The sequence below is a fragment of the Peromyscus leucopus genome, chromosome 7 (assembly GCF_004664715.2).
Source record: "Peromyscus leucopus breed LL Stock chromosome 7, UCI_PerLeu_2.1, whole genome shotgun sequence".
Classification (NCBI taxonomy): Eukaryota; Metazoa; Chordata; class Mammalia; order Rodentia; family Cricetidae; genus Peromyscus; species Peromyscus leucopus.
The window spans coordinates 7,704,565-7,725,075 of NC_051069.1; the positions used below are offsets into that span (position 1 = coordinate 7,704,565).

Consider the following 20,511-nt stretch of genomic DNA (forward strand, 5'->3'; position numbering starts at 1 on the left):
AGTCCTATGCAAGTGTAGGGATATTTATGACCATGTGCTCCTTAACTAAGCCTACACAGACAACATACTTCATAGAAGAGCCACATGGTTTCAAGAAAGGACTGCACCCACACTTGAGTAGATTGTTAAACAAGACCACCTAACCAGGCGGCTTCTCCAAGGTGTGTGTGTGTGTTCCTGGCACTTGCTTGGTTGGGTCCGCCAAGTTGGTAGTTTCCCTAAACTTCTCTCTCAAGAACTCAAGTCTAGAAGACAGTTTAGAGATGGCATGCTTCAGGAAGAAGCAAACAGCAACCTTGACAATCCAGTGCCTGTGTCATGGCTGAAATCTGTATTTCCCCAGGGCAGCTTGTTTTCTGAATGGCAAAGTCAGGACATCAGATCTGTGGGTGGCCAGACTGAGGAGCACTTAAATCCCAGCAATTCCTGACCACAGGAGCCCCCAAATGGAGCCACACTCTGATGAGAAGATTCTCACACTGCTGCTGCTTTAACTGTGCCCGCTGTATGCACTGAGTGGGTGGGGTCAGGCCAGACACCAGTGGAAAGGGTTTCCAGGCCAGGTATTTGCTCCAGTGACTGTGGAAGTTGATGTGGAAGTTACTGTGGATGCCTGTAACACCTCCAACCTAGCATGCAGGCTGGCCAGAAGCTGCTTTCTGATCAGAAGTCAGTCTAGGCTGACTTAAAGACTAGGTCGTTTCTGTCATGGCACCACAAATAGATTATGTGCACATTCAGACCCAAATCCTGGTAGTGGGGCCAGGGAGGTGGCTCAGTTAAAAGCTCATGTCACTAAGTCTAGTGACTGGAGTCTGATCCCCAGAATCCACATGTATCCCCAGAATCCACATGTTGAAGACTCAGAACCAACGTCCAGAAGTTGCTCTCTGCATCCACATGCACACCCACACAATAGACAAATAAATGTAATAATAATAATAATAATAATAATAATAATAATAATAATAATAATTTCTTTAGGGCTGGGCTGGGCCTGGCCAGTGACTTCTGGCTACAATCTCAATAGATAATTCTGGTGTGTTTCAATTTACTCTAGTGTCATATCTTTTTTTTTTTTTTCCAAAAGTCCTAACTGGCCTGGAATTCACTATGTAGATCAGGCTGGCCTCAAATTCACAGAAACATGCCTGTCTCTGTCTCCCGAGTCTGGGATTAAAGGTGTTAATCACCACACTCAGCCTATGATTTCTTGTGTGTGAGAATGACGTGGCGAAAAGTCCAGGAAATACTAATTATACAATTACTTTACTTTTACATTTTAGTTTATGTGCACTATATGTATGAGTGTTCTGCCTGAATTTATGTGAACCATGTATGTGATCTGTGCTAGAGGTGGTACGAAGAGGACTCTGGATGCCCTGGAACTGAAGTTACAAATGGTTATTAACTGCTATGTGAGTGTTAGGATTTGAACCCAGGTCTCCTGGAAGAGCAGCAAGTGCTCCTAACTTCTGAGTCATCTAACCCCAAACTACCTTATTTAGAGATAATTTTTATCCCTAATTTTCATATACAAAAGACCCTAATATAGTCATGGTTGGTTTATCCTGTTTGTTCATGTGATGTTTTATACATAACTACAGAGAGCCACAGAATCCAGACAAACTGTGTTCTGGAACATCGACAAACTCAACTTGCTGTTAAAAATCAGAATTGTTGGCTTAGGGCTATAGCTCAGAGGCTGAATACTTGCCTAGCACGCCGGAGGCCCTGTTTGTACCACACCTGGGAACATAAGGATGGCAAAACCTTCAGAATGGTCAAAGAGAAAAACACTCCACAGGGCTGGGGAGATGGCTCAGCAGGTAAAGGTGCTTGCTGCCACACCTGCTAACCTGAGTTCAGTCCCTGGCACCCACATGGTGGAAGGAGAGAACCACTCCTACAAGTCATCCTCTGACCTCCACACTCATACCATGGCACAAATAAGTGTAACTTAAAAATGAAAGCATCACACTAAACTCTCTCAGGACGTTCAGAACCTGCAGAAACCCCTATCAATTGCTAGTGATATACAGAAGCCCCCAGTTGTTCAGGGAGTATCTGTTAGTTCCTGGCTCCAAGCACTCTCTGCCCTGGCATCTGGGCTGAGGGCTTCTGGGAAGCTCGGGCAGGTACTGAGCAGTGCTCTGCACACCTCCCACTCAGTACAGATGGTCGGTGTTTGTACTAGAACTCCCCCACAGCCCTGCACCTCCACCCCAGCATCTCCCTTCTCTGCAGCACATGACCTTGTGTGTCTGCACTCCACAGGTGTGAGTCATCAAAGCGAAGGCTGTAGAGATGGGGAGGAGGAAGGGGAAGGAACACTGAAGTCAGTTCATTTCAGCAGCATCTTTATTGCAACCAAGAACCTGTAATAAAATGCAGCGAAACTAATGCTTCACATCACACGATTAAAAGCCATGGGGCTGAAACTGAGGAGACCCATATGCTTACTGGAGAGAGACATGCAGATCATGTACAGGTCAGCGCTGGAACAGCAGGCACTTTATGCGCTAAAATTAAAGACCCTCCCCATTCCAACTGTGCTGAAAACGACATAGCTTTGTATTAGGATTACTTAAAACCAAACATGCAAACACAGCTTCTGTGTCTGCAGGGACTTCCGGAACAACTGTCTAGAGCTGAGCACCTTCCTTGCGCTAACGTTCGGGGGCAGACAGAAGAGGAGGGGTGGGGTTGGGAAGGGAGCAGTTGGGGATGTTTCCAGTTCCCTTCCATCTGCTGGGAGAGGACACTCTCACATTACATAGTTTAGACCAGGCTGAGGCTCTTGTAGCTGTAAGATGGGCTCCTGGGTCTATGCAAGCACTCTGTGTCCCTATCTCCCAAGGCACCAAGGAAGAAATTTAGTGTAATTATTTCAGTTAACTTTGGAATGTCACACATTCATCAGAAGTACTGCTTCATTAATAAGCATGCTTAGCACTGAGTAAGACAGGTAAAATTAACCATTTTTTTTTTTGTGGTTTCCTTTAAAATGTCTTATAGGAATATATTAACAAACACTTCTTTTAAAAATCTGCCTTTCTTAAATACTACACACCTACCATGAGGCAGGCCACGGATGGAGCCTGGTTCTGAGTACTAACCAAATGTTAGTTTTTCAGGTGTGTTTTTCTCTCTAGAACACAGTCTTTTCCCCCAGCATACAAGAACACTGGGTTATGTTAAAGATTTGTTCCAGCTGGAAAACTTTTATGATTCTGTAACAATGTTGGCTCTGACTGGAATCAACCCACCTGTAAGAGAACCATGTGGTAAAGGCAGGAAACACCTGAACAAAAACATACACCCCCTCTCCTGCCTTCCTCTGTGGCTCATGGCTTTAAAGGGCCAGATGTGCATCATGAAGCATCTTCCTGTGTGAGTGAGGCTTTGGGAGAGTCAGGAATGGGAAAAGCCATTATCCCTTCAATAGAGTTACTTGCTCCTGCTTCTGCAAGAAGAGGTCAACAGTTATCACAGACGAGCAGTTTTCCTGACTACTGTTTTGGGTTCATAACAATCATCCAATGTAAAGTCACACATTGTCTGACTCCAACCCCGTTCTTTACAGACCAGTTTCTTAAAGCAGTCTACAGTGCCCTGACTAGAAGCACCCAGGAAGCTTGCTGTGCTAGAAATGCATATTCCTGGTCTCCACCCAAACTGACGGACCAAGAGGTTCAAGACTTATTTCTTGAGCTCAGGGTCCTGGATGAACCTGAGTCCTGCTGCTCTGGATGCTGAGTACACTTGTCACCAAGTGAAAACCCACTCAGATGTGTAACGAGTGCTTCTCGGCACCCATCAAACTCCTAGTTTCACCGACTCTTGCTTTCTCATCGACACCCACAGTCAGACGATTGCTCCAGCTAACCGACGGCTGTCACACTGGTGTAGACAAGCAAACCCAGTCAGTCAAGCCACCTTTGTGCAAGGGAGCAAAGTACTTTCCTCCTTAGACAAGTGGGATGACATTTAAATGACACGGTAATGCATGCGTTCCTGTGACAGCAGCAGAGACGGCAAGAAGAATGTGGGGGAAGTGAGGTCTCTCAGGCTTGTTTGCATAAAATAGGAGATGTCTTGTTACAAAGCAAACTGAAGGGTGAGAGATTTCAAAAGGGTAGTGAGAGCTACTTTTTGTCACTCCTACTTAGAATGTGAGAGCAGCCCTTGGAGGCTAGTTGGTCCAGCAAATACCACCCTCAACAGTCAAGACAGATACTTAAGTCATGAGGGAAATACTTTGTGGGGGAAGGAAAGTTACCCAAATTAGTTTAATTTAACTTTGAAAAATATAAACAAATTTTGGCACGAGAAAATGTCATAAGCAAGAAAATCAAAATAGATAGACAATAAGAAAAAATGTGTACTCTATCATACAACATAAATACACAGCCAGCGGATACCAGCCCTCCCTTTCCGAGGACAGAAGCCCATGGTCACCTGTTATTCCCAGGCTTCCTGAGCCGCCCACCTCTGATCCGACTGCTATCATCCTCACTAATGCAGATTGCTCTTGGGAAGGGACCTGCTGTGGCAGGCAGAAAGAAACACAGCAAGTTTTCTTGGAGTGATTTTTAAATTACTGTCACTTCCTAAACACTGGAGTTTGTGATTAAAAAGGGTCAAACCCACAGGTGCCTGGCTCCAATGGGACCCATCTAATACTGGAAGGCCCTAAAGGGCAGACACCAACCAGCACTTGAAAGCTAGTGTGTTCCTAAACCAGGAGAATGTCATGGCCGAGTAAAAAATCTGTCAGCTAGGCTTTCAATGCTGAGAGCGCCATGGTTTGTCAGGGATTAGCTTACAGCAAAGAAGTGGTCTGGAAACTTTATTTTAAGCTAGCGATATCTAAATTACATTCAAATAAAAAGGTTAGCTGGGTTGTAGTGGTGCACACCTTTAATCCCAGCACTCAAGAGGCAGAGGCAGGTGGATCTCTGAGCCTGATCTACTGAGTGAATTTCAGGATAGTCAGGGCTACTTTACAATGAAACCCTCTCTTGAAAAACCAAAAAACAAACACACAAACAAGTTAAAATGTAGATTTGTAAGGTTTCTAAAGTGGAAAGGAAAATAACGAAAGCTGGAATTATAAAAGTTCTCCTCTGAATGTTGTCCTGTAGCTGTGCCGGCGGCAAAGCCTAACTTCCTGGTTGTGGTTCCCAGCCCCTCAGGGAGTTGACACTGACCCAGCTTTTGTCATGAGTATTTCTGCTGAACTATTTCTGCCCAGTTCTTAAGCAGAGATTTGCTGTCTCCTTTCTCGTCATTCCCTGCACCAGGGTCTCCCCATTCCCACCGTAACCCTTCTACCTCCTGGAAACTCTGGACCACTTTAGTAAAGGAAAGGCCAAATGAAAATGAGCAGCATTACATTTTCAGAATACAAATGAATGTATACATTTTCTGTTCCTAAAAGGAGAAAAAAACTTGCCTGCTAATTTTCAAGCTCTCAAATAATTTGACTGAAATTTTTTTGCCTGTAATTGCCAAGATCATGAGACTTGTGATTAGACTCATGTGACACAGTTCCTTGTCTTTGTGTGAAAGGAAACCCCACTCCATCGTATCAAAGAAAGAGGAGATTTATACTAGATGCTGTTTAAATTGGTTAAAAACTTGTCAGAGCCCAAGTAAGTGTCTTTAGGAGGTCACTAAGTTATCCTTGAAAAATCATTAATGACTGGGAAAGTCATAAGCTTAATAGTAATTAGTTCATGACATGCTGGATACACCCCAAGTGACGAAGCATAAGCTACTCAATTAGAAGGAAGTGCTATCGAATCCATAACTAGTCAGAGATCCTGGAATTGAACCAAACCAATCACTACTATCATCATATTTTTAACAAACTCAGAAGTATACTGTAAAATCCACTAATGAAGTCCAGGAGGCTTATGCTGCTAGTAAAAGTGAAAACAGGCTAGTGTGAATATGTGGCGCTGGTGCCTTGCTTCTTTCAGTATCCTCGTGGTACTGCTGAATCTCTTGGAAATACGTCACTCAGTTCTGTGTGCATGGTTAAGGTATTAGATTACTATCCATTAACTGCAGATTTCTGCATGGCACCAAATTTACTCTCAGAAGTAGGTCTTACATGGCAGGTACCAAAGTACGATTACCAACTCTGGCTTCTCTACTGACTAACCCTCCTTGTTTGGTTAGACAGTGCATACCGCATTCTACACAAGTCAGAGTTATATCACTTTCAGAGCAGCAATACGTGATCCAAGGTTCTCCTGAAGGTAGTGCAACAGGTGCAGTTCATAATGCTCTCCGGACTCAGGGACTCTGATGCTGTGCCTCTCCTGAGGGTAGATCTTCACAACAAAGAGCAGAGGCAAGAAGAGAAAGTTTAGTGATGCTCCTCTTTCCAAAACTTTCTGGACATTGTCATTTATTTATATATTGTTTTTTAAGACTGGATTTCATGTAGCCCAGGCTGAACTAAAAACTTACCATGTAGCCAAGGATAATCTCAAACTCTGGATCCTCCTGTCTCTAGGGCCCACATGCCAGGATACTTTCCAGAGATTTCTAACTAGATTGCCAATATGGAACATGGCCTCTCTGTGGTATTACATTAATACATATTATCCCAAGGCTCTCCTGAGTCTTTATACACCTACCCAATAAGGCTTCAGGAGGATTCTTTAGTGGTTCATTGCCTGAGTGTGCCTGAGTCCTTGGAAACCATTTCAAATGCCATACGAGGTCTTAACTATCTTCAACCTAGCATATGGGGGGTGGAGGCAGGAGGATCGTGAAATTAGGGTCTGCCTGGCCCTACATAATGAAATCTTGTCTCAAAAAACAAAACAAACAACACAAATAACTATGTTAAAAAGATCTGTAGACACCACTGGCCTTGATGTGCTCATTCACTGATTTACTGCGCTGCTCTACCAACACAAAATTAATGAATTCAAGTGGTGGTGTCCTAGCAGGGCGTGAGTGAGGCATTATATTATCCTGGGAGCTATAGTAATCTCTATCACACAGATGTAGTTAAAAAGAAACATGCCATTTTCATTTAAGTGGTAGTAAAAAAATCAGAATTTTATAAACTAGAATCCTGGGGTAGATATCTTTTTAACCCTTAAACTACATGTTATTTATTTATTTATTTTTCCGATTTTTCGAGACAGGGTTTCTCTGTGTAGTTATGGTGCCTGTCCTAGAACTTGCTCTGTAGACAAGGCTGGCCTCAAACTCACAGAGATCTGCCTGACTCTGCCTCCCAAGTGCTGGGATTAAAGGCGTGTGCCTCCACTATCTGGCACTACATGTTTTAACCAGCAGCTCACTCTACCTCAGTTGCATACTATTAAAGCATGGGACTATAAAAATATGGACATGGGGCTTGTGCCTTTAATCCTAGCACTTGGAAGGCAGAAGCTGGTGGATCTCATTGAGTTCAAAGCCAACTGAGTCTACATAATGAGTTCCAGGTCAGCCAGGGATACATGGTGAGACCGTATCTCAAAAAAACCCAACCAACTAAATAACCAACTCCCCACAAAAACAATGAAAACAAAAATATGATACAATAAAGAGTCAACATCTGAGAGATGCTAACATGGTATTTCCAGGTATTAATTTAAGGGTAAAAAGATCCATATGATGTACAAGGTCAAGAGCCAATGGATTAATTTATATATTTCAGATTTATTTTATGTGTATGAATGTTTTGTCTGGGTGCATGTATGTGCACCATGTGTATGCCTGGTGCTTGAGATCAGAGGGCAGCAAAAGACCACCTACCTAGAGCCGTGGTTCTCCACCTTCCTCAGGCTGTGACCCTTTGATACAGTTCCTCATGGTGTGGTGACCCCCAGTCATAAGATTATTTTCGTTATTACATCCATAACTATAATTTCGCTACTGTTATGAATTGTAATATAAATATCTGATATAGAGGATATCTGATATTTGAGCCCCAAAGGGGTCATGATGCACATGTTGAGAACTGTTACCCTAGAACTAGGGTTACAGATGGTGGTGAGCCATCGTGCAGATGCTGAGAATAGCACCCAGGTCCTCTGGAAGAGCAACGAATGCTCTAAACCCTGAGCCACATCTTTTTTTTTTTTAATTTATTTATTTGTTTATTTTATGTATCTGAGTGATCTCTCTTCATGCACATCAGAAAAGGGCACCAGATCTCATTACAGATGGTTGGGAGCCACCATGTGGATGCTGGGAATTGAACTCAGGACCTCTGGAAGAGCAGCCGGTGCTCTTAACCTCTGAGCCATCTCTCCAGTGCTTCCTGAGCCGTATCTTTAGCCCAAAGTGCAATATATTTTAATGTGACAGAGCATGACAATTTTATAAACATGGCTTTAGCTTTCCACAAAAGCTAGCTTGAGGGCTAACTCGTTTCTCTCATTTCTTTTTTTTTTTTTTTTTTTGTTTTTTGTTTTTGTGAGACAGGGTTTCTCTGTGTAGCCCTGGCTGTCCTGGAACTCACTCTGTAGACTGGGCTGGCCTTGAACTTACAGAGATCCACCTGTCTCTGCCTCCCAAGTGCTGGGATTAAAGGCATGCATCACCACCTGGTCTCTCCCACTTCTTAACACATACTTAGTGAGGCCAAATTTTTCTTCATATACTTAAATTTAAAATCTGTGTGTGTGTGTGTGTGTGTGTGTGTGTGTGTGTGTGTGTGTGTGTGTGTGTGTCTGTGCCATGTGTATGGAGGCCCATGGAGGCCAGAAGAGGGTGTCAGACGATCCCTTGCAACTGGAGTTATAGGCACTTGTGAGCGGTCACATACGGATTCTAGGAAGTGAACTAAGGTCTTTCCTTTTCAAGAGCAGCGAGCGCTCCTAACCACTGGGCCATCTGTCCAGTCTCTTTTTCATACACTTTAGTCAAACAACATAACACATCAGACTGAACGAAGAAATGTATCTTCTTCAAGGGAGTATTAAAAAAAATAAAATTGCAGCATTTTTCTCAGTAAGTTGTTTTGAAATTATTTTTCCCTTAAGATAAATGTGATTTGTGTTAACATACAGTAATTTACTATTGTTCCTTTAAAATAAATATTTCTCTCAGTTTTAATTCTCTATGAGTTTTTTTTTTTTTTTTTTTTTTTTTTTTTTTTTTTTTTTTTTTTTTGAGTAACGGTCTTACTACACATCAGCCTCTTTCTGGAACTGCTATGTAGCCAGGTGAGCTACCAGCTCCTGATTCTCCTGCTTTAGCCTGCATGTGCTACCATGTCCACCCCCACCACACACATAACCTACATAAACAAGGCTTTGTGGTATGTAAAGGACTTTGGAGATCAAAAGACTTGAAAACTGCTACTATAGACAAATATCTCACAGTTTAACTGGACAGAAATGTCAACTGAAACATCAAAAGAAAAGAAAAGGTTATACTTTCTCATGAACATATAATCTTAAGGAACAAGAAGGACCTAGAGCCGTGCGCGCGCACGCGCGCGCGCGCGCGCGCGCACACACACACACACTTGTTCTGGGGGAATGCATTTCATGTAGCCTAGCCTCTAATTTGCCATGTAGCATTGAGCTTCTGATCCTCTTGCCTCTGCCTCCCAAGTGCTGGGACTAATGGTGTGCGCCACCACCACCTGGCCTCTCAAAAATCTTTATTTATTTGTTTATTGATTTCGCACAAGGAAGCTATGAAGAAGCTTATTTATTAAATATTATTTATTAATATTTATTCACATGACAATATAAAAGAGCAGTAAATGATCTCATAATCAGGTCTTAAAAAAAGATTTATTTATCTTTTATGTGCATGTGCGTGTGCGTGTGTATGTGTGTATGTGTGTATGTATATGCACCATTTGCATGCAAGAGTTCACGGAGACCAGTAGAGGGTGTTGGGTCTCCTGGAGCTGCAGTTATAGAGTTATAGACAGTTGCTAGTTGCCAATGTAAGTATCACCCACCTCTCCAGCTCCACAATCAAGTCTTTGAACCTCCCCCGCCCCTTTTTTTTCAGAGCGTTTAATTTATTTATTTAGGTTTTTCATGACAGAGTTTCTCTGTGAACAGTCTTGGTTGTCCTGGAACTCATTCTATATGGCCTTGAACTCAGAGATCCACCTGCCTCTGCCTCCTGAGTGTTGGGATTAGTTTTATTATTATTTTTATTTCTTTTCTTTCTTTGGTTTTTCGAGACAGGGTTTCCTTGTGTCTGAACCCCTCTTAAAACAAGGAGATCATGTAGTATTTCCTCACCCATTAAGAGGGAGAACAGAAGCAAAGGAAGACAGTAAGTGGGTCTCAGCAGCCATTTCCAAGCCTACAGGCTGAACAAACATAGAAACATAAGCCATGTGATTGGATAGGCCCGTGTTTCAGTCAGCCTTCAGTAGAATCTTAATTTTTATCAACTAAAGATTGGTAACTATACCTATTACTTTAGTGTTCTTGGGCAGAGTTTAGACACAGCTGAAAACAGACTCAGTCCTCATTTTGTTAGGTTTCAGAGTAATTTTTCACTATCTGCCACCACACTGAATTTGAAAATGTGGAACAACTCACCTGTAAGTCATACGGCTTTCCAGCCCTCACTAAAAAACTCAGCAATATACTGGTGTGTGCAAAATGAACGTTCTCATCCAAGAACCCGTGTAAGAGTAGTAAGCGATTTGGTCTGGAGGAATACAAATATTAAAAGATCAGGCAAGACAGAAGAAGAGCATTAGGGCTGACCACTTGGCTCCTTTAAACTAACCACAGTTAACGTTACTGTACTGTTAGGATGAGGACTCATTTTTTTCAATATTAAATCTGTAATACAGTAACCAGATGCCACATGTACTGAAGAATGAACAGAAAAGCATGTTCAGCTCCTTACTGCATGTTCCTAGAACACGTTTGTGAAAACACTGTCGCTGACAGACTTCCTTCCACTCTGACACGATTATGGACTTAATTTCTTTCAGTGTAAGCAACCACTTCAAATATTATTTATAAAGATAAATAGATAATCACAAATACATATTAAAAACCTAATCCTAATCCCAAGCAGTACCTAAACTTTAATTTGCCTCCGAGTGACACCCTTCCTTCTGCTCTAGCGGTTTAGCAGCTAGTGGTGGAACACTAAGTGTCTACGCAATGGTTTGGGCTCAATCCCCAGTACTGAGGAAGCAGAAAAAGGAACTTTTTAGTATTTATAAAACATTAGCTTTAGTTTTAATTTTCAGTAGTTTTTATCATCATTCTTAAAGTTTTTAAAACACCATTTAAAATTGAGAGCCTTCTTTTTCAAGCGTGAACTTACTCTGAGGGGAACTTCTCCGCTTGCATGGCCACAGATCCTAAGTAATAGCCCTGTTCATTCTGGTCAGGGTGACCCATGTAACGTTCTGTGTATCCTGTATCATAGAAGATCCACAGAGTGACTGGGGCCCCAGCAATAGCAACCTGCATATGACAATATGGACAGTCAGCTGTGTCCCAGAAAAGAGTGCTAGCAGAGAGAACGTACAACGGCAAACGTATAAGCTAAAATTATCCTTGCAAGGTTTCAGTCCCTGATACTGGGCACACATCTCAGGACATGCGGAAACCTGAAATCAGGTGCCAAGGTCATAAATCTGATACCCTGTGAGTCAATCAGCTTCATGTCTCACAGGCATAACCAGCATCAACCTCTAAACCTGGGACAGCTGAAATACAAACTGTGAGTCTCTTTTATTCAAAGCAGATCTGAACGAGTCTGTGAAAACCACCCCCCACTGGGAAACAGGTGTGACAACTGCCAACTTCGTATAAAAAGCACCCACTGTTTCACACTTGTAGCTTTCTTTTTTCTTTCTTTTTCTTTCGCAATACAGAATTTAAAACAACAATTGGACTATACTTAAGTAAAACTTGCCACATTTAAGGCACCCATGTAGTTTTATATTCAGATATTCTAATTAACTTTTTTTTGTTTTAAAGATAGTGTTCTCTTATGTAGCCCAGGCTGGCCTCAAGCTGGCAATCCTTCTGTTTCTCTGTCCTAGGTCCCAGGACTACAGGTGTATATGACTATGCTTGACTATTTTGTTCCTAAAGATTACTTCTCATCATAAACAGGGCACAGTGGTGCAAGCCTGTAATCCCAGCACTCAGAAGGGAGAGGCAAGAAGGTCAGAAGTTCAAGATCTTCTTCAGCTACATCAGAAGAGCCAGCTTGTCTCTAAACAACCCCCCCAAACAAAAGATAAACTTCTCATTGTAAAATAAAATCTTGTTACAGACATAAAAATCACTGCTCTTTAGCAGGGCATGGTGTACTGAACCTTTAGTCCCAGGACTGGGGAGGCAGAAGAGGGTGGATCTCTGTGAGTTTGAGGCCAGCCTGGTCTACAGAGTTCCAGGACAGTCAGGGTTGTTACACAGAGAAACCTTGTCTTAAAAAAAAAAAACCAAAGCAAAAAAAAAAAAGTATTGCTGCTCTTTATTCACATCTTTGCTAACTTTTTTTTCCTTTCTTACACTTAGCTGCCTGTGTGTATGGTCACTCATCTGAGGTCAGAGTTTCTTCTTCCGCTGGGTGGGGGCACTGAACTCAGTCTATCAGGGTTGGCGGGTACTTCACCTGCTGAGCCACCTCATGAGACCCTTTCTTCCTTTTCTAACATTAAATAAATGACATTTTCCTTTATCTTGTGTGCACAAGTATGTGTGGATTTGTGTGGGTGCACATGCGCCATGGCATGGCTGTAGAGTCAGAGGACAACTTTTAGGAGGTCCTCTCCTTCCACCATTTGAGTCCTGGGATTCAGACTCAGTTTTGGCAGCAGCCTTACCTGCAGAGACATTTCATCTATCCATTCATCCCTATTTTCTTAATGACTATCATCTTTATATATTGTCTTTAGTATAATGTTCTAAGAATTTGAAGAATTATAAGCATGTAAATATTCAGTTCGCTCAGTGAGCTGGGTCTGTAGTTTGGTGGTAGAGCATGTGCTTCAGCATACAAGAGGTCCTAGGTTCAAACCCCACTATTACAAAAAAAAAAAAAAAAAAAAAAAAAGAAATTAAAAAAAATCAGTTCATTCAACGTGATTTCTTTTAAGTGCTGAAGACCCAGCCCAGGCCCTGTACTGGACACAGATCTATTGAGGACTCACATGTGTTAAGCACTGCAGCTGTTGAGGATATACCAGGGCGTAGGGCAAAGTGTAGTTTAGTAATTAAACAAGTAACTAGAATCCAGGAAGTATATGTGTGGGTTTTTTGGTGTTTTTTTGTTTTGTTTTGTTTTTTTCTTTTTGGTTTTTCGAGACAGGGTTTCTCTGTGTAGTTTTGGTGCCTGCCCTGGATCTTGCTCTGTAGACCAGGCTGGCCTTGAACTCACAGAGCTCCACCTGGATCTACCTCCCGAGTGAGGTAGATTAAAGGCGTGAGCCACCACCACCCACTTATGTGTGTTTTACTAATCATAACTATCCATCTTTGGCATATATAAGTAGTTATAAACTGGTGACCAACCTGACAAGGGTTTTAAGAGCTATGTTAAAGCTAGAGATACAGTTCCCATGTGTAAAACACATAAGCATTCTACATATTGACAATACCTGGCCCGTCAGAAAATCATCTCTATCTTCAATTAACAGAGAATTCTGCCCAATGACAAAAACAAATAGAAGAGTAGCCACATACCCTGAAGATATCCGATCTCTGCATTAATGCCATCAGGGAGAGGTAGCCTCCATAGGACCAGCCGTGGATGCCCACACGATCCAAGTCAATGAAGTCATACTGAGACGCCAGGTACTGGAGGCCCTCCACTTGGTCATCAATTTCTATTTGACCCTGTCAAAAATGGGGGCATAGCTCACTGGTTCTGACCAATACTAGTCTTAGAGAATTCTTTTAAAGCTGCTTCATGTTTTCACTAAGAATTCCTGGAAGGTTTCTTTTTTCAGATTAGAGTTGGTTAACAACTGATATTCTATTTTCCCTCAAGAAATTAAAAAAGAAAAACAAAACGATTTATAGGCTAAGGGCCTGCTGCTTCTGCCGCTACCTTGTCGGGAGTTTAGTTTCGTTCGACACAGTCTTCAAGTCCTTTCCTGTCAGTGCCCATGCTGTCCCTGGCTGCAGGGTGTCTCCATTTGTTCTGTCGTCTGCTAAGAGGCCAGCAACTTCCTTGTAACAAGCCTTCCTCTATCCAAAGATAAAAATCCAGCCCCTTTAAGAGATTGATTAATTTTACCTCTCCTTTTAGCACATAGTGCAGTAAAGCAAAGGGCATTCATTACTCCTGAGGCCCAAACTTCTTTCTCCCAGCATGACACTTCTAGAAAGCTTTGGATGTCCTAACTCCTACCAGTACCACCCCAGGTATCACTGGGCCTGCCAGTGCACACAGTCTCACTTCACTGAGCCAAACCAAAAAATAAAGCAACAAAAAAAACTTACATGAGAATACAACATAAGGTCAAAGAACTGGCTGTGGGAGACCATCCCATGTCTTACTCAGCATGTCCAACACACTGGCAGCCACAGGGACTGCCTTATTGTGCAAAAGGAACATCGGACTGTCATCATTTCCCAAAGCAGCAGAAAGGACCTGGGGCATCTCTAAAAGGTAGCAATTAAAGCTTCCTGCAGAGAGAAAGAGGCTTGTCACAAGGAAGGAACTACCCAGTCGGTTTCCCTCTTCACAGAGGACAGAACCAATCTTAGTGATTCCTCAGTAGCATGTGGGACTCTGGCAACTAAACGAGGCTGCCTTGTGGCTGAGGAGAGAGTACGAACTGGAAAGGGCACACTTCTGCAGAAGTGGCTGTACCTCAGCTCCTGGGAGGTATGTACAGGTCCACAGGAGCGAGCCTGAATGTAAACCAAACTACGGTTCTTCCCGCTGCTCCGTTCTAACACATTCTCTCTCACTGTCACTCAGAGCCTCCCCCAACTTGAATAAAGTGTAAGAAAATGAAAACGTCCGGAAAAGAGAATGTTCTCTGCTCACCCACCATTTTATATTTAAAGGCGCCTTCAAATTTCAGCCCTCGGTGACAGGATCCCCTGTTGTCTATCACCACAACCACGTATCCCAGGGAGGCCAGGGTGTTCAGGCGGAAATACTTGACTCCTTTAAAGCGATTGTTCACCAGCTGCACCTGGAAAAGAAACACAGCTTCAGTGACATGACATGGCAGCATATAAACCATGAGATGGAAAGACACTGCAAAAGCCAGAAAGCTGAATGTACTTACTATTATTCTGCCTTTAAAATGTAAGTGTAAAGAGATACATCTTCAAATTTACTCAAGTCTCTGCGTGTTCATGCTGCCCCACGCTTACTGTCTCTCTCAAGCCTCACAGCAACTACCACAACTGCAGACTGCATTCTAGCTCAGACACTTGAGATTGCCCCACAGAGAAAGCTGCTGCACCACCACTGCCTGGCCAGATGCAGCATTTTAATGAACACTGTCATCAGCCCAGTTACCTTTTTCCTGTTAGACAAATTAGTGTGAAAGTATCATAATTTTTAAATTACTTTATCACCCTAGAGACTACACTTCAAAGTGACCATCTTGGTAGTCGTGGTGATATATTGTGTACCCTAATAAAATTTGCCTGAAGATCAGAGAACAGAACAAGCCACTAGATTAAACAAAGACCTTTAATCCTAGCATCTGGATCTCTGTGAGTTCAAAGCCACCCTGGACTACAGGAGATTGATTTAGTCTAGGAGAGAAACAGAGCCAGGTAGTGGTGGCACACACCTTTAATCCCAGCACTTGGGAAGCACACACACCTTTTTAATGGCTGGGCGGAGAAAGGTATATAAGGCACGAGGAGACAGGAACTGAAGCCTTTTCAGCTGAGGAGGCTCATTCGGCTAGAGGCCTATCAGCTGAGGCTTTTTCAGGCTGAGAAGTCCTAGAGGTAAGAGGTGGCTTGTTCCTTTGTCTCTCTGATCTTTTAGCATTTACACCAGTATCTGGTACCAGGGTTTTTTATTAAATGGCCATTTAACATTTGAGCTATAGATGCTTTATTAGAAATGGAGTTGTATCTAGTGAAAAGATGTTTCAGTCAGCTCAGGGCACTCATGAAATGGTGGTCCCATGGGCTCATGATGGAGCAGAAAGCCTCCTGTCATCTAAGGACTGCATGGTCAGGGACACAGTGCATTACTCTTGTGTTTGGGGTAATATTAGTGTAAACAAGCTACTGCCCTGCCAATGTTACGAAAGAGAGCACATGTAATTATGCACTAAACAATGGCTGCTAAGAGATGACTAGGTCACTGGAGTATGTGTTTGTGTATGTATTTGGCCAATGCAGGGACTGAATCTAGGGCCCTGCACATGGTAAGCAATCACCACTGAGCTACACACCCTTAGGTCCCCTTTTACTTTTATTTTTAAGAGAGAGTATAACTAAGTTGCCATGGCTGGATTTGAACTCACTTAGTGAGTCAGATTTTGAACTTTCAATCTTCATGACTCTGCCTCCATCTCCCTCAAAGCTGGCATTACAGGTATGAACTACCAGGCCCAGTTTATACTATATTTTAATCATTATTTGAAGTGTCCTCCTGCAAATGATAATGAAAAGAGTTTAGGGCCAGGTGGTGGTGGTGCATACCTTTAATCCAAGCACTTGGGAAGCAGAGGCAGGCGAATCTCTGTGAGTTCAAAGCCAGCCTGGTCTACAGAGCAAGTTCCAGGACAGCCAGGGTGACACAAAGAAACCCTGTCTTGAAAAACAGAACAAAACAAACAAATAAACAAAGATTTTAGGGTTATTTGTGTAGTTCAGTCATGGAATGAATAATTAGTATGCAGAGTCCTGGGCTCAGTGCCCAGGGTCATACACAAAACAAGATTCACATATAAAAACAGTGTAGTTCCACTGCAGCAGCCTTACATATCTCCGCACTTGCTACAGGTCAGCACTGCAAGAAGTAGTCCTACCAATGTTCCAGCTAGGTCTGTGTAAGCATGTATGTATGATGCCTACACAACGATGAAACAGCCTAGTGACATTTCCCAGAAAGTTTCTGGGCTATAGAGCAACATGAGAGTGTAGTCAACAGTGCTGAACACTAAGATCGATATTGAAAAGAGGTTCTGATAAAAATGAGAGGGAGCCAAGCATGGTGGCCCACGCCTTTAATCCCAACACTTGGGAAGCAGAGGCAGGCAAAGTCTCTGAGTTTGAGGCCAGCCTGGTCTATAAATCGAGTTCCAGGCTGGCCAGAACTACACATTGAGACCCTATGTCAAAAAAAGAAAAAAAAAAGGGGGGGCGGGGCTGGAGAAATGGCTAAGTGGGTAAAACATGTGCTGTGCAAGACTGGTTTGATTTCTGGAACCCATTAAAGGTAAGGGAAAACGGCACCAAGTTGTTCTCTGACCTCCACATGCACTGCGGCAACCCCTATATATCATGCATGCACACATATAAATACAAAATAATGAGAGAGGGGTGGGGAGCCAGGTGCATTGAGGTCTGTAGTCTCAGCTACTGAAGAGGCTGAGGCAAGACGACTACTTGAGCCAAGGAGTTCTAGCCAGCCTGGGTAATAAAGCAAGATCTCCTCTCACAAACAAACAAACACAAAGTGTATCTCATAAACATACACAATTATTACATGAATTTAAAGACAAACTCTTTACTAAAGCCGCTGTGCCATTTCCTTGCCCATCATACTACATGGGGCTCCACTCTCACCAAGGCATTGAGCTGGAGCTCCCTGGTAACTGTGTATTCCCTCCTACACACAGTTGTAGCCACATATCTGCTGTGCAATAATCCTTCTGCACACTGTGAACATGTCTTACTCTCATTGGCTAATAAAAGCTGACAGGCCGGTAGCTGGGCAAGAAGTTAGGCGGGAAAGCCACCCTGAGAATGATGGGAAGGAGAAGGCAGAGACGGGAGATGCTAGCCAGCCGCCGAGGAAGCAAGACAGAGAAAATGAGGTAACAAGCCACAGGTGGCAAAGCACGGATAAGAAATATGGGTTAATTTAAATGTAAGAGCTAGCTAGTAATAAGCCTGAGCCATTGCCAAACAATTATAATTAATATAAGCCTTTGAGTGATTATTTGGAAGTGGTTGGGGGGTGGGGCTGAACCGAGGAAAGTCTGTTTATATGTTCTGTATTCTGTGAACTGTCCATTCAGTTATTAGCACACATAAGCAGCACTAACTGGACTTGGAGTTATTAATAACAATAGAAAAGAGGACATGAAGTCATGAAGGAGACAGGGCAGGAGTACTAGCACAGATAGAAAGAAGTGGTTAGCAGTAGCTGGACATGCACAAAATGCATCGCATTTTGTTAAAAAAAACCCCTGTTTTTTAAGACAGGGTTTCTCTGTGTAGGCCTGGCTCTCTTGGAACTCACTTTGTAGACCAGGCTGGCCTTGAACTCAGAGATCTGCCAGCCTCTGTCTCCTGAGTGCTGGGATTAAAGATGTATACCACCATTGCCTGGCTCTATGTGTGAGGATTTTATTTTTGTTTTTCCCCCCGAGACAGGGTTTCTCTGTGTAGCTTTAGAGCCTGTCCTGGAACTCACTCTGTAGACCAGGCTGGCCTCAAACTCACAGAGATCCACCTGCCTCTGCCTCCTGAGTGCTGGGATTAAGGGTGTGTGCCGCCACCACCACCACCACCACCACCACCACCACCACCACCACCACCACTACCACCACCACCGGCTTTTTGTTGTTGTATTTATGGGCTTTTTTCTTTTTCTTTCTTTCTTTCTTTCTTTCTTTCTTTCTTTCTTTCTTTCTTTCTTTCTTTCTTTCTTTCTTTCTTTCTTTCTCTCTCTCTCTCTCTCTCTCTCTTCCTTCCTTCCTTCCTCTTTTCTTTCTTTCTTTCTTTTTCTTCTTCTTCTTTTTTTTTTTGGTTTTTTTTTCGAGACAAGGTTTCTCTGTGTAGTTTTGGTGCCTGTCCTGGATCTCACTTTGTAGACTAGGCTGGCCTCAGACTCACAGAGATGCGCCTGGCTAAAAGTTTTAATTTTTATGAAGTCTGATTTGCTAGTTTTTTGATTAAAATGCTGGCAAGAGCTGAGCATGGTTAAGTGGTGTGAGGGAGCAAGGGAGGGAGCAAGGCCCCCCCCTGCCCCGTGTGTGCTCTCCGTGCCGAACGTCACTGCAACAGCTGCCACACTGGCTTCCCGCTCTTACTCTTACCTTCAGGCACAAACAGTGCTCTTTCCAAAATGTAAATGAGGTCTGACGCTGCCTGGCCCCTTCCCACTTCTATCATTATCCTTCACCAAAAAATTAAAAGCCGCCCCTACTTTGGCACTGGGGTTGAACCTAACCATGCCAGGCCAGTGTTCTACCACTGAGCTGGGCCCTAGGCTAAGATGGTCTCTGTGGCCTTTCTGACCTTAGATTATGTGGGCCTTGGGTGATCAGAGTCTGCCACTCCCCTCCCACTGTAAGCTAAGCCCCATCCTGTGCCAACAGTATCAAGGAGTTCTTACTCCAGGACCTTGTTTATTTACTGTTCCTTCTGCCTGAGAAGAAGGCTTACCAGGACTAATTTCTTCTCAATGTGTACAACATAGGACCTTGCAACTACTCTGGGAATGAATACACACAAATGTAAAGTTCCTGAAGATTTGACACTCCCTTCTGAACGCTGCAGGCATCAGGCATGCACATGATGCACAGATCGATGTGCAGACATAAATACTCATACACATAAAATAGAAATCACCTAAAACATATATGTATGTATGTGTATTTACATGAATTTATATACTCACCTGGGGACCACCATATATGAAGAGCACAGTGGGGTATTTCTTTCCAGGTTGTAGGTCATGAGGCTTATACAACATCCCATACAATGTAAATCCAGTGGTACTTTCAAAAGAAAAAATTTCTGGAGGGGTATAGTCAGGAAGAGGACCTGTGGGTAGCAACAGAGCCTGTAAAGGAGTTCTCAGAGGCACCCTGCAATCTGAACTCAGAGAAGAAAGCATCAAAATTCAGCTCTCCTCCTCCAACAACTACTACCCCTCTCTCAGGTTATCAGTTTGTAATAAACGGACATTTTAAAATAAAACAAACGAATATCAAACTGTCTTTTTCAGATTCAGACACACTGAATTTTGAGTAACCTTTGGCACCTAGGAGGTGTTTACATGCAGAGCTAAACAAATATCTAGTGCTAAGTTCAGTCTTCACTTATTGGTGGTTAAGGCACACACCTGATCAGCAACAGGCACTCATTTCTGTGAGTTGCAGGTAGAGAAAGAGATTTGCACAGCCTACTCACAGCAGGTGCTCAACACACACTTGTTTCTTTTTTTTTTTTTTTTTCCCAGAACTGAGGACCGAACCCAGAGCCTTGAACCCAGGGCCTTGCGCTACTACTGAGCTAAATCCCCAACCCCCACACACTTGTTTCTGATCAAGCCAACCAGAACCTAGAAACAAGAAAGTAATCTCCAGACTCTGGCTCACCAAAGCTCTATCAAATGACCCTCAGTGCTATGCATAGT

At 43.0% G+C, this 20,511-nt stretch overlaps 1 protein-coding gene across 6 annotated transcripts in view; it reads right to left on the reverse strand.

The window, feature by feature from the left end:
* Window positions 1-2,343: 2,343 nt before the first annotated feature.
* Dpp8 (dipeptidyl peptidase 8) overlaps window positions 2,344-20,511 on the reverse strand; it is a 52,982-nt gene continuing 34,814 nt past the window's right edge. For 3 of the 6 annotated variants that reach the window (XM_028866693.1, XM_028866680.2, XM_028866688.2), the window contains 6 exons: window positions 19,771-19,916; window positions 14,993-15,139; window positions 13,674-13,826; window positions 11,299-11,441; window positions 10,554-10,665; window positions 2,344-6,344 (listed from right to left, as the gene is read on the reverse strand). In XM_028866693.1, the coding sequence (XP_028722526.1) occupies window positions 6,222-6,344; window positions 10,554-10,665; window positions 11,299-11,441; window positions 13,674-13,826; window positions 14,993-15,139; window positions 19,771-19,916 (824 nt within the window). In that variant the 3' untranslated portion in view covers window positions 2,344-6,221. Of the gene's footprint in view, window positions 6,345-10,553; window positions 10,666-11,298; window positions 11,442-13,673; window positions 13,827-14,040; window positions 14,181-14,435; window positions 14,622-14,992; window positions 15,140-19,770; window positions 19,917-20,511 lie in introns of those variants that run through there. The other 3 variants (XR_005091929.1, XR_005091927.1, XR_005091928.1) reach the window with 3 other exon arrangements.